Below are 13,664 nucleotides of genomic sequence, written 5' to 3' on the forward strand. Positions count from 1 at the left end.
AAACTACAATAAAAAACTATAAGAAAATATGTTTTTATTAAATTTCAGTTTGTTTATATTGTTTATATTTGTTGATCGTAAATTACATAACAATTATTAAATTTTTTATTTATATTTGTTGAACATTGTTTATATTTTTAAGATTTCAGTTTGTTGAAAAATAGACTTGGAGACATCTTCTACTGGTGGATCAACCGGTAATTTAGATCCGACAAGAAAATATGGAAAATCAGATCCTACAAATTAAAACAATTTTACTAGGGGCACAACAAATGAAACAACATTTGGTTGGAGGACTCAGAAATGTAACTGAATGCCTTAAATGTCCTAAACATGTGAAGGAAGAAGTGAAAGATTTTATGATGAAGAAGGTTGAGGCGAATGCCTAAAATTTGATGATGTTCCAAGAATCTCTTTATGATGTTGATGATTATGATAGAGAAGAATAAATTGAGATATTGAACACATGTGGCGGTAGTTCAAGTTAAAAGAGTGGGAAACAATTACCCAAAAAACCAAGGTTTAAGGGTTCAATGGATTTGTTTGTTTCATCTCTTAAAGCTAATCTGAATAAAGAGGGAGGCGTACATGCAGCTTGTGCTAAGCAATTAAGGGAGAAAACTTGTACGTTGATTGCTAGGTTTTTTATGATGTCAGAATTGCATTCAATGCAGTAAATTATCCTAGCTTCAAGGAGATGTGTGAAAGTATTGGACAATTGATCTCGAATTGAAACCACCAAGTATGCACGAGCTTAGAGTTTCCCTCCTTAAAAAAATGGATAACACCTAAAAGATTATAGAGGATCATAAAAAAGAATAGGTGTTAAAAGGGTGTTCAATTACGGATGACGTGATTCGGTGGCCCGAAAAGATATTGTGAACTTTCTTATTAACTCTCCAAAGGGTTCGATGTTTATAGATTGTGAAGGATGTCGACATGGTTTTTAAAATGCTTGATGGAATGGTGGAGGAAGTAGGCGAGAAAAATGTGGTCCAAGTGGTAACGTATAATGCATCTAACTATGTCAAAGCCGGTAAAAATATTAAATTATTTACTTTTTTCCCTTTATTTTTTTGTTTTATTCAAGTTACTTGATTATTGTTTTATTAATTTATAGGAAAATTGTTAATGGTCGCAAGACCAAATCTCTAATGGATCCCATGCATGGCTCATTGCATCGATTTAATGTTGGAGGATATTTGAGATATTCCAAAGGTGAAGAATGTACTGAAGAAGTGTATGTTCATTAATGACTACATATAAAATCTCATTTCTCTTGTGAACATGATGAGGAGATTCACAAATCAGAGAAATTTGCATAGGTCACGGTTACTAGATTTGCGATATCTTTCATCACGCTTGCCCAATTCCATAAGCAAAAAAACAACTTGAGAAAGATGATTAATTCTCAAGAATGGAATGAATCTAAGTGGCCAAAGGAAATGAGAGGAAAAAAGATGGCATCCTACATTCTACAAGACACATTTTGGTGGAATGTACTCTACGCGCTTAAGTTAACATGACCTCTTATGAAGGTTTTGAGAATGGTTGATGGAGAGAAGAAACCACCTACGGGGTATATTTACAAAGCCATTGATAGAGCTAAGGAATCTATTAGTAAAAGCTTTATAATGAAGGAGGAGAATTATAACAAAGCTTTTGAATGTACCGATAAAAGATGGAATTGTCAACTTCACCAACCTTTGCATGCAACCGATCACTGTTTAAACATGAATCTCTTTTATGATAATTCTGATACTTCATCTTGTGAAGAAGTTATGAGGGTTTATATGATTGTATTACAAGGTTGAATCCAGAGATTGAAATTCAAGACAAAATCAATACAGAAATATAGATATATTGAAATGCCCAAGGCCTTTTTGGTTTACAGATGACTATTAGACAAAGGAAGATTAAATCTCCAGGTATTAACTTATAATATTTTATCATTTTTATTTTCTTTAAAATTATTAACTAATAAGTTTATAATATTTTTCTTTTTTTTTTACAGCAAAGTGGTGGTCTATATACGGAGCTTCAACTCCAAACCTCCAAAAATTTGCTATTAGAGTCATTAGTATCACTTGCAGTGCTACTAGTTGTGAGATGAATTGAGGTGTTTTTCAGATTGTAAAAAACTATCTTTTCATATTTCTTTCCTATCATAACATTTTATAAACCTTTTACTTAATAATTTATTTAAATTTTTACTTCTCGCAGCTTCATACAAAGAAGAGAAACAGATTGACATAAGGCCGATTAAATGATTTAGTCTTTGTGAAATATAATCATGCTTTGAGACGCCGATATCAAAAGAAAGACATTGATCTTATTCTCTTGGAAGATATTGAGGAAAGCAATGAGTGGTTTCTTGAGAGAATGGAGAACAACTCTTCTGATGATGAAGATGAATTTGTGTTTGATGAGAATGATGGTCTGACATAGGTCAAGTTAGTAAAGTTGTCGGAGCCCATGATCCTAGTTATTTGACTAGAGCATCAAGGTTCAATGCCAAAACTTCTATACCATCTTCTAGATTTGATAAAAGAAAAGGAAAAGGCGCAACTACTAGTTCTTCTCATAAAGTTTTGGTGTATTGATGATGAAGATGAGATGAAAGAGGATATTGGTGAAGATGAAGATTATGGAGGAGATGGTGGAGATTACGGTTCTGATCAGTATGATTTGGATTAGTGGAGTATTAGAGTGTTTAAGTATTTAATGTTTAAGTTCTATTGTGTTGTGTGTCAAACAAAAAATTAGAAACTTTAAGTCTTCAAGACTTCAACAATCATGTTTGCTTTTTGTTCTTTTATCTTTCTTATACTTGAACTATGCTTTCATATTAATTTATGTTGTTAGTGTATGGTATTGAATATTTTAATATTTAAGTGCCCACAATATGATTATAATGTTGTTTTTTTTACACAATATGTTATATAATTGACTTACATTTTTTTAGTATAAAAGTGTGTTTCGCCTACGAAAGGTGCGCTTCTTCATCCTGCGCCTTGTGCTTAGGCTCCAGGGACCCTTTACGCCTCCGTGTGTCTTGTGCCTTTTAAAACCAAGGTTCCAAGTTAAAAGTGAAATTTTTTAGTTACATTGGGTTAAATTTTTGTAGTTCATATTACAGAGAGTCATTCTTTTTCCCTTTTAAATGTTATACTTTGTCCCTAAATAAACCTTTTATGCTACATTGGGTAGGAGTGTATTCATCATGTTTTAGTACATAAGTTAGCAACAAATTTTCATTTGGTAATTTTTAGCCAAACCACACGACTTAGTTTGAACAAAGAGAAGGAATAAATATTGTTTTTATAAGTAGGTATTATTTTTTACTTGAGTTTTTACTCATCTTTCTAATTTCAAGCTTAGATTTATATTAGTTCTTTATGTCATGGGAAACTATTTTAAAGCTAATAGTAATAATTAAGTTTTCCCCATGTTAGTACCTATTAACCAAACGTAGCATTAAACGTTATACTAGCTTTGTCTCCAAATTAGACTTAGGTTTTCGTATGTACCTTTCTTCTCAAGTGGACCTTAGCATGCATTTCATTACATAATGTTAGTCATAATCTTCAGTATTGTTACAATCTAGTGTGCTAGCTTGGACTACAACATATGGTTCAATCTTATACTAGATAAGAATAATGGAGGAAAAATAAAATGTTTTTTCTTGGACAAAAATGGTTTGGAATTAGAATGTCTCTCACTCATTCAATAACTTGCTTGCTGAATTTTATGAGAAGTAAAAAGTGTGAAATTTGTGCGCATACTTCTGTAGCTCGGCATAATTCAGCCCTAGAAAGCTTTGTTTACAATAACGAAATCACTGACGCGCACTCATTGTACATGATAACCTCGTGTTGTCTCTTATATTCAGTAATTATATTGGTCATTTAGATTGTCGGCTGGGTGATGCCTTCACCACGTGAGTTAACCCAATTGCTGATTTCTGCTGTTCTCATGACATATTTGTTGTCAATTAATTCTGCAGGATATGATTTTACATTAACAGAAGATATACACTTATAACATTGAGTTGTTTTCTCCTTCAAAAATATGGGACAGTGTTACCTTGACCTTGGTTCACCCAACTCTTACACTGTGGTTGGTTGATGTGTACATCACTAGTTGATGCTCTGAATCTTGATATTCTTACTAGTACTTGTGTGCCTGCTGAGCCTTTAGTTATAAGAAGTTTATTCGAGTCACTTTTAGTGTTTGGTAGCTTGAGATAAAACTTAACTATCCTTAATTATTCTTGAATCTTGATTAAGTTTGTGTAGCACCCCATATTTTCCTCAAATTCGAATCCCTACAAATCGGGGATTTTCATTTGAATCCCTAAAATTACGTTTAAGGCGAAATTGAATTTTGACAGAATTTCGGTAAGCATTTTGCAAAGTACGCAATAAGTTGGGCCACTTTAGAAATATTTTGAAACTATAGGGACTAACCATAATATTACCCCATTTTCCTTTATATCACAACTCTCACCCTTGTTTCTTCACGCGACCGCGCTCCTTTTTTCCTTTTTCCTTTTTCCTTTTTCCTTTTTCCTTTCTTCTTTCTTCTCTTCACTGGCGCTCCTCTTTCACTCTTCAAGCAATGATTGTTTTTCATCGGGCATTTCGTCGATAATGTTGTTCAGTCGTTCTTCTCCCTATCTCCTTGCTTAGTCAAGGGTTCGCCGCCGTTTAATATTTTGGTAAGTATCGAGGGCTTCCACTGATGTTGCTCCGGTTGTCCACAGTGGTAGTGGCTGTTTGGTCGATCGTACTCTCTTCGAGGAAGGCCAAAATGGCTGGGTCTTGGTTGATAATCACCTTTGTTGGCCCGTGAACGTTGATGCCCCCCTGTAGCAGCCGTGTTGGCTGTCATTACCCTTGTCTGCAACTGTTGCCACGGTGACCATTGTTGGTAGTTGTTGGTTGTGGCCGAACCAATTGTCCCAACTCGAACCGGCAGCCCTTATTTTTGTTATCGATAATCCCATATTCGAACCGAAACATCGATGTTGATTCTTGATTCGAACCAGAAATTCTCGTAAATGTCGTATAATTGTTTTGTTAATAAGAAATCGTTGAACTAGGATTTGATACGGACGTTCGTAATTTTTGCTGGAGATACCGAACTGGAATCTGATTTATCGCTTCCTCCACTATTACCCACAAATTTTGAACTGACCCTTTTAGTTCATGTTGAGTGTGGTGATAGTAGTTAATTTAGTCGTTTGAATTTGTCAGATTATTTAGATTATTTATTTATTAAATTATTTCGTAGGTTTTGATTCGGGTCGATCCACTACTTGAGTTGATCGTGGTAGAGGTTATTACCGTCGTGCTTGTGGGCCGGTATTAAACCGGTTCATAGCTTATAAAGGCGACCTAAATTTGAGACGGAGCACAGAGAGTGGAGAAGAGATATTGAAATGGCGGGTAGGGTTTTATTTTCAGCTTCAGGAAGATCACGTAGGCTCAATATTCTTCTCGCTAATTCACTCATTTCCGTCCCAGATAAGTCCCTTCTCAAAACCAGGTACCTTTTTCTCTATTTGTTCTTCTATATGTTTTGTTTTGTGATGGAGATGAATCTGTGCCTTAAGAGTTCCTGCCGGCACCGTTTTCCCAATGCGATAGGGTTCTTTTCCATGTTCCAATTTCATTCTGTTTGAATAGCTAATGTGTTAATTCAGTGAAGCAAACGCAGTTTTTATCATAGAAAAGAGCTCGGCTTTTGGCAATTTGGTATGATTTCAACATGAAATGAATAATCTTTGTGACTGGCATTTTAGGAATTCGATGCCCTTGTAATATTTGGGTAAACTACGTATTTGGTCACCTAATGTTATGTTTTGGTTTAATTTATTTAAGGGCGGATGACCAAAATAAAATTAAGATGTAGCGGTGGTGATGATTTAAAAAAACATTGTTAGGTGATCAAAACTGAACCAGACTAAATATGTAGTTTAATTTAATGTTGTATGTTATTGTATCTTTGTTGGAAAAATTTAAGAAATTTAATTGGGATTCACCTTTTGCTTTTGGTCCAACCAAGAACCCTTTGGCTTTGGTTTCATTGGAAAACCATATTAATTATTGCTCCTTTGCTTTCATGGAATGGAAAAAAGGCTTCATGATTATTTTTCAAATGATCTTGTTGGCGTTGATGTATGAAATAAGAATCATGTTATAATTTTGTTGTATTATTTTTCCTCCCTTGTTTTCAAGATCCCATTGTCTGTTTTGTGGGTAACATCCTGGTAAAATCTGTAACCTTTAGGCTTTACCCCATTGAAGAAAGTGTTAAATATAAAATGTGTGTGCATATCTGAAATTTTCACTTGAAAAACAACATATCCTTAAACAATTTGCATGTACTAACTATGAAGTAGCTTGGGTAATGTTATATGCAAGGCTTTTGCTCCACAACAGGCGTTTGCTCCAACCTATGACATAAAGAGGTTTCTGCTCGAGGGGCATGGCTGGATTCATTCAGCTCCATTTCCAAATGCTTCTGAAAAAGCTGGTGGGATGTTCGACCATTCTGAGAGAGGTGCTAGCACCAATGATGCTTGTAGTGGTAACCTTAAGGTGAAGAGGAAGAAACTGAAGGGTAAACGTGCTGTAGTAAGGTGGTTGAAATTCTTCAGGTGGAAGAAGAAGAAAGATTATGAAAGAATGACAGCTGAAGAAAAAATTCTTTACAAACTTGGAAAGGTTATTCCCAGTTTTTTTTTCTACAAAAATTCTTGCTTATTGATTAGGGTCTACTTCAAGCCACTGCTCTCTCTCCCTCGTGAGTGAGTGATTTTGATGTTGTGGCTGTTTAGATGGTCATATATATGTTAGTACCTGTAATTTCTTCTGTTTCCAACTTTTGTTTCATGTGCATTTCCTCCATTTGTTCTTCAGGCTCGAAAGAAAGAAGAAAGACTTGTGACAGCTTTAAATAAGATTGAGCCAGCTGAATCATCGGAAACAACCCATGATCCAGAAATATTGACTCCGGAAGAGCACTTTTTCTTTTTGAAGATGGGAATCAAGTGCAAAAATTATGTGCCAGTTGGAAGACGAGGAATTTACCAGGGTGTAATTTTGAACATGCACCTTCATTGGAAGAAGCATCAGACTTTGAAGGTGGTTGTTAAGACATTCTCACCGGAGGAAGTCAAGGAGATTGCTGCTGAGCTTGCAAGATTAACCGGTGGAATTGTGCTTGACATTCATGAAGATAATACAATAATTATGTACAGAGGGAAGAATTATTCTCAGCCGCCGACAGAGATTATGTCACCTCGGGTCACTCTTTCTAGAAAGAAGGTCTCTCTTGTCTCCTTTTCTTGATTCTATTTTTCACCCAAATATTGAAAATGAATTTCAGTTTGCTCAGCCAGCTTTGAGAATGTTCTCTTATATGTCAAGCATGTTATTATTTAAGCTCCCATTTGGAACGATGTCAGAAAGGGAGCTTGCAATGTCTTCTGTATTCGTACTTAATCGTCTAAATTTGCCTTACATCATTTTCTTTCCATTTCTGATGTACAGGCTCTGGATAAATCCAAATACAGAGATGGTCTTAGAGCCGTCAGGAAGTATATCCCAAAGCTCGAGCAGGACCTTGAGTTGCTACGTGCTCAAGCTGCGAATAACCCCGACCCTATGCAACATGTGCCAAACACTGATAATCACAATGCGAATTCTGGGAAGGTTTCAAGCATTCAACATGAAGGGTCAAATAAATTGAAAGAAATTTTGGATGAGAGCAAGGAACTTTCTGAAAATGAATCCAAAACAGATTTGCTTATGGCTTCAGATTCTGAGGACTTGTCAGATATTTTCGAGACCGAGTCCGACACTGAGACAGAGGAGAGAGAACAGCCGCTTTTCTTGGATGAATTTGACAAATTTCCAAAAGAGAGTGACGGGGAACCTGAAGATTTTGAGGAGCACCTGCGCCAAATACCTATGGGCTCAAAAGTTCCCACAACATCTGAGGAAGATGTTAACTCACCCAATTTTGATGAGGTAGATCGGATATTTCTTCGTGCTGCTTCACTCCTAAAGAAAAAGAGGAGATAGGTGGATTCATGATTAATGTAATCCTCAAAATAGCTTGGTAGATGTTTATTTACTCTTACTTCCTTAGAGAGTCCTTATGCATGGAGTAAGTTGCAGTACTTCCCGAGAATCATTGTAGTGATGCTCAAGTTTCCGGTAACTTCCCTATCAAGTATCCATAAAACTTCCTTGTGCACACATTTTTCTAGAAGACAGAAGGTGTAAAATTATGTCAAATTGCTCAACCTCGAGTTTCTCGTCGGAATTGTATACCTATTGTCCATGCATTAATCTTATCTGGGTTCAGTCAAAGCTACTTATCCAACAATATTGTACCAATGCTACTCTGATATGCTTTTGTTCAAGTGTTTTATGAATTTTCGAGCTTTAGGTACATTTGCGTGCAAATTCTGCCATTCTTGCTTGACTGCAACTATAAGCCGGCTTTTATAGATCTCTTTAACTTGCTGCTTTTCCATCTGCCGACTGCAACTGTATGCTGGCTTTCATAGGCCGAAGCAATTGTATGCCGGCTTTCATAAGCCCTTTGGCTTGCTTATAATTCTTTGGACTGCAATTGTATGCCGGAGATTATAGGCCCCTCATCTTGCTTATGATTCTTTGACTGCAATGGTTTTCAATACTTATGAAAGATGGCAAGTATGACAAAATTAGTCTCAATGTTCTTTCTTTAGCATATTTAGCCTTTAAGCCCTTGACACTCAATAAAAAGAGACCTTAATGGGGCTCTTAGCTTGCCTATAATTCTTCTATCTACCTCAGAAATGGTTCAACGGAAGACTAGTTCCAATGTCCACTCTTTTTTACATTTAACACTACAATTCCCAGAAAGGCCTTGCAATTTCTAACCCAAATATGCAAGAAATGATATAAATTAACTACTTTTTGCATTAGTAAAATAACCATTGTATATATCCAAACAAGGGTTGTAAAGGAATCGTACAGTGTACCATACAAATTTTTGGCCTATCGAGAAGATAGAATAAACAGAACCTCGATCTCCCAGTTACGCTTCAAGTTCTTTTATGTTGTAGACTATATCTTGAACTCTTCTTGACAATTGATCGGTATGCTCCTCAACAAACTTCAATAAGGTGCGTAATTGTTCCTAGTAAGCAGCACATTATCGTTTACATTTTTGTTTCTCATTGTTCAGTTCTTGGGTTAGTTCCTGTATTCTCCGATCCTTCTCATCCTAGAAGAAAAACCATTATTAGGTGAAAAAAGGAAGATGATACAAGATGCATTATATACTTGAGCATTCTTACAGTTCTATTTCTACATGGTTAGAGTGAAACCTGAAAGAATGAGGGCTCACTAATCTTGATCCATACTTCTCATCACCTTATTTATATCGAATATGATATCATGAACTAGTAAGCTAACTCGTATGCACGATGCACCTTGATTTATAATTGAAAAAAAGAACATGGCATACCTTGCTGATCAATGTTTCCGCAGAACCTTGCCCCTGTACTTTTCTGGGTGACATCATGATTACGCTCCTTGACAAATTTGGTAATAACCCATTTTACTCCATCCCTTATAGCCAGCCTCAGCATTGCAGGGCAGCCCTCTCGAGTGCTTGGTGGGGGAGGTAGAACCCTGTCTTTTCTATACATATATTTCTTTTCACGGGAACCTTCTTTTGAGCAAACAAATTCTTGACCGATAACCGTGTTGTTTATCCGTGAACGTCGATTATGCTGGATTCAAACTGTAAAACCAGCTAGTCTGCCGTAAGCAACATAGAATTCCCTTGCAGCATCTCTTGACTGAAACTCCATGGCCAATATACGATCTGCAGCATTGCCTAACAAAGGTAAACTCTCAGTAGACTCATCCATAATCGTATCAACTTCTCTCAAGTGTAAATCAATGTTGCATGAAAGCTCATGATCGATCACCAGTATCGACTTCTCTCAAGTGTCAATCAATGTTGCATGAAAGCTCATGATCGATCACCAGTTCCAGCTTATCAAAGTTTTCAAGTTCCAAACACTTTATGATTTCACCTGAATCTACCCCTCGAGTAAATTTACTCTTTCTTTGACCAAATAGTCCATTTATGCAAAGGCTGCCGGCAAGCAAAACTGAATCAGCTCCATTTTCCGATTTCTTATACAAAAATTTTGCATCTAGCTGAAGCTGAAAAGAGAAGTATGAAGATAATGAGATGTAAGAAGCAAGATATGAACTATCCACAAACAGGAATCATGATTCTTATATCAAATAAAGTAAATTTATTACCCAAAGAATCGTCAATTATTTTCGACGCCATCCTGAAAACACTACAAAAGCAAATATTACACCATGCTACAATTATTATCCAAATGAACGGCGGAGAGAAGTGAAGCTGCTGGTTAATGTGGGGCTGCTAAGCTTCCAGTCTTTTTTAATTTTGGTTTCCCGGTAACCAAACGGGAAACAGAAAATTATTATTATTTTTAAAAAAAATCAAAAAAAATAGAATACGTTCTAAGATGATTAGCTACTTACCGGGTATGAAAAAGAAAAAGGAAAAGAAACCCTAGGATTGTAAAGATTGATATTTGTTACGGTTTTGATGAAGCGTACGATGGAACATGTACATGATGGAGGGAAGCCATCTTATCATCTAAAGAAAATCCTAGGATCGAACCAATATCCTCTACGGTTCTCGTTAAACCTTCGATGAAAAATATGGACGCGAGTCGTATCTCACGTCTCTAACGTTAAACAGCGCCGTTCTCTTTTCTGGTAAAAGAAAATAGTTATAAAACATTTATACAAGTTGAGAACCATGATACAATTTAATATATAAATTAAATTAGTTAAATATTAACTGAGTTTACATATCGTTGTTCTATTATTATTTTCTCGTATTTTTATAGGTCATGAATTTTAAATCCACTAAGAACCTTTCCTTACTTTTCCTAAAGTCATCTTTCAGTCAACATGACATATGAACGAAAACATTCTAGCATTAAATTTAACAAAGATCAAAGGTACGCTGCTACTCTACTATACTACTTGCAATTCATAATGTTGATATGATCAAATTCAACATCTATCTTTGACTATATAAAATCAATCATTTTAATTATAAGATGCTCAAATTTCACATTGTTTAATTATTTATTTTTCAAATGTTTAAATATAAAATTTTAAATATACAATAATTAATGATTGAATACAAGATTTATATATATACATTGTTGTTTAGCCCGATTTGTATTTATGTTCATGTTGGTGGTAAACCTATGTTTCTAACATGCATTATGTGCGTTTTTCTTGATAATTTTTTTAATATTTTTTTATTGTATTCATTATAAATTCTTGCAGCTACATTGTTATGTAGATAAATGTATGATCTATAGGATAAATTTTTAAAAATACATTTGATGTGACATTTTTTAGATAGCATAAAAAGTTAATTAAAAAATTAATATGTATAGACCCCAGTTTTTATCCGGTCCAGCATCCATCACCCAAAAAAACAAATCATAACTCACTACATCACTTCTATTGACATTTTCTCACAAACACTACCCAACAACCTCCAGTACTCCCACCATCGTCATGCCACCATAAATCAAGGGGGGAAATATCGTGGAACTGAGTTAGCGATATTTCTGGGGAGTTGGTGGTGACAGATAGGGGCAGACTGGAATTTAAAAGCAACCCGTTTCTCATTTCTCTGGAACCTCTTCATCTAAGCTCTTGCCACTGGCGGCGGCGCTTAAAATTTGTGTTTGTTCGTCTGGAATGGCAGATTCCTGCACTGTTTAATTTTGTCTCTTTTTACTACTACACATGTTTAGCCGGAAACAGAGCAATCGGTGTTCGCCTTTTCCATTTCCCCTCTCCATTGAAAAATTACGTTAGGAAGAGAAGCTGACACAGAAAGATTCAAGAATAAAAAATCCCGTGTTAAATCCCTCCAAAAGGGAAGTGAATTGGACGGATGGCAGTTGTTTCGAAGCAATCTCATGAAGGTGGCAATGATGTTCCTCCAACGCCACCTCCATTACCAGGCCCAGCTACAAACTGTCGGCGGAAGGGGTTATTTACGATGAACAGTGGATAGCAAAAGGAAACAGCTGTTCGTCGACATCCACGAGAGATATGTGGGATAACCTCTTTGATGGAGGCTTTAGGGTCGATGTTATCATTAGAACTGATAATGGTGGAATCATCTATGCACATGCATCTGTTCTCGGCATGGCTTCTCCTGTCTTGCGAGGCATGCTGAAACAAGCAAAAGGCTCTGGTCGTAAGATATCAATTTCAATCCCTGGCGTTCAGCATGATGCAGTTCGGGTTTTCATCCGGTTCTTTTACTCTTCCTGTTATGAGCAAAGAAAAAGGGACGGGGGCTACCACGAAAAGGGGGATGGACTCTCTTTCTTCCCCCTCTCCTGTTTCAATTTTCACCATGGCTGACGAACTTCAGAAGACAGCTCAAGCAGACGACCAGGTGCCTGTGGTGAATATTACCTACGTGCCACAAGCTGAGAAAACTCCGGTGGTTAGGGCAGTTGCAGCGAAAGAGCCACCTCCGGTACCCGAAAGCAATGAAGAACCGATGATGAAGTTTGAGGGTATATAATTCAAACGAGACAGATGATGTAAAATTGGAAAGATGGTTGAGGTACTGATGATTACCTCAACTAGCGGACCAGGTCTCTTGTTTCCAAAGGGAGGTTGGGAGAATGATGAAACAGTCGAGGAGGCTGCTGTGAGGGAAGCTATTGAAGAAGCTGGGGTCCGAGGGGATTTAATTGTGAATTTTCTCCATCACTTATATTTATGCGTTTGATATTGTTATCTTTCAAGTTTATGAAATGCTATAACATATTTTCTGACTTTAGTTCATCCCTTGATGTATTTGATGATTTCAGGATAGATCTCTAAGTATTATTCTATATTTTGTCATCACATGTTACTTTCATTTTTCTTGAAATATCCCAATTTAACACACACAAACACTAAGATCTAAGAGAACATAGTTAAGTATACCGATGTCGTACATATACAAATATCTGATGATCCCACCCTTGTTCAAGTAGAATGTTTTATAGTGCCACAGATCTGGTATATTTTCTACATTGTCATTACTTTATAATCTTGAACGCATCTCACCGATGTTGCTCTCACCACTTATGTTCCTTCCAATACACGTGTTCGATATATATCCGGGCATGGTGTTGGATATGATCCTCTAAATGTGAAAAAGTTGAACAGATTCATTTCTATGATATACTAATATCTAATGGGTTATAGTTTTGGGCACTCTTATTGTTGGGAAATAAACCAAGTACAAGTAATTTCCCTATAGTCAGATTAGTGAGAATACGAAATAAAAACAGAAAGATAATACCCGAAATTGATAACGGAGTTCAGCCAATTGTGCTTACGTCTCCGGCTACTGCAGATCTTTTACTAAGAGAGAAAATTTACAGGTGTTTACAAAACACTCACTACTCACAAGAAAGCTCTCTAGTATTGGGAGAAAGAAATGATTTTTGGGATTATTTTGAAGCTAAATGAGCTAGGGTATTTATAGTTGAAACTTAAGAACTTAATCTT

The 13,664-nt window shown here is 36.0% G+C and overlaps 1 protein-coding gene and 2 pseudogenes across 3 annotated transcripts; 2 read left to right on the top strand and 1 right to left on the bottom strand.

The window, feature by feature from the left end:
• Positions 1–1,287: 1,287 nt before the first annotated feature.
• LOC120133212 lies at positions 1,288–2,697 on the top strand (annotated as a pseudogene).
• A 1,861-nt stretch (positions 2,698–4,558) lies between these two features.
• Positions 4,559–8,358, top strand: LOC120133176 (uncharacterized CRM domain-containing protein At3g25440, chloroplastic-like). 3 transcript variants are annotated; one of them, XM_039149821.1, is made up of 5 exons: positions 4,559–4,720; positions 5,296–5,550; positions 6,407–6,731; positions 6,927–7,334; positions 7,560–8,358. In XM_039149821.1, the coding sequence occupies exons 2-5, from the start codon at positions 5,444–5,446 to the stop codon at positions 8,091–8,093; spliced, it is 1,374 nt and encodes a 457-aa protein (XP_039005752.1). In that variant the 5' UTR covers positions 4,559–4,720; positions 5,296–5,443; the 3' UTR covers positions 8,094–8,358. The 3 variants fall into 3 exon arrangements, with proteins under 3 accessions (XP_039005752.1, XP_039005753.1, XP_039005754.1); XM_039149822.1 differs by lacking the exon at positions 4,559–4,720 and having other exon boundaries at positions 5,446–5,550; positions 6,447–6,731; positions 7,560–8,356; XM_039149823.1 differs by lacking the exon at positions 4,559–4,720 and having other exon boundaries at positions 5,476–5,550; positions 6,429–6,731; positions 7,560–8,356.
• A 537-nt stretch (positions 8,359–8,895) lies between these two features.
• On the bottom strand, positions 8,896–9,987 carry LOC120133177 (annotated as a pseudogene).
• Between the last annotated feature and the right edge of the window lie 3,677 nt (positions 9,988–13,664).

This window comes from Hibiscus syriacus, unplaced genomic scaffold, assembly GCF_006381635.1.
Source record: "Hibiscus syriacus cultivar Baekdansim isolate YM2019G1 unplaced genomic scaffold, ASM638163v2 tig00110577_pilon, whole genome shotgun sequence".
NCBI classification, from domain to species: domain Eukaryota; kingdom Viridiplantae; phylum Streptophyta; class Magnoliopsida; order Malvales; family Malvaceae; genus Hibiscus; species Hibiscus syriacus.

Coding starts and splice junctions, on each gene's coding strand:
- LOC120133176 (XM_039149821.1), top strand. CDS start 5,444: ATGGCGGGTAGGGTTTTATTTTCAGCTTCAGGAAGATCACGTAGGCTC. Junction 5,551..6,406: donor AAGTCCCTTCTCAAAACCAG/GTACCTTTTTCT, acceptor ACTATGAAGTAG/CTTGGGTAATGTTATATGCA. Junction 7,335..7,559: donor TCACTCTTTCTAGAAAGAAG/GTCTCTCTTGTC, acceptor TCTGATGTACAG/GCTCTGGATAAATCCAAATA.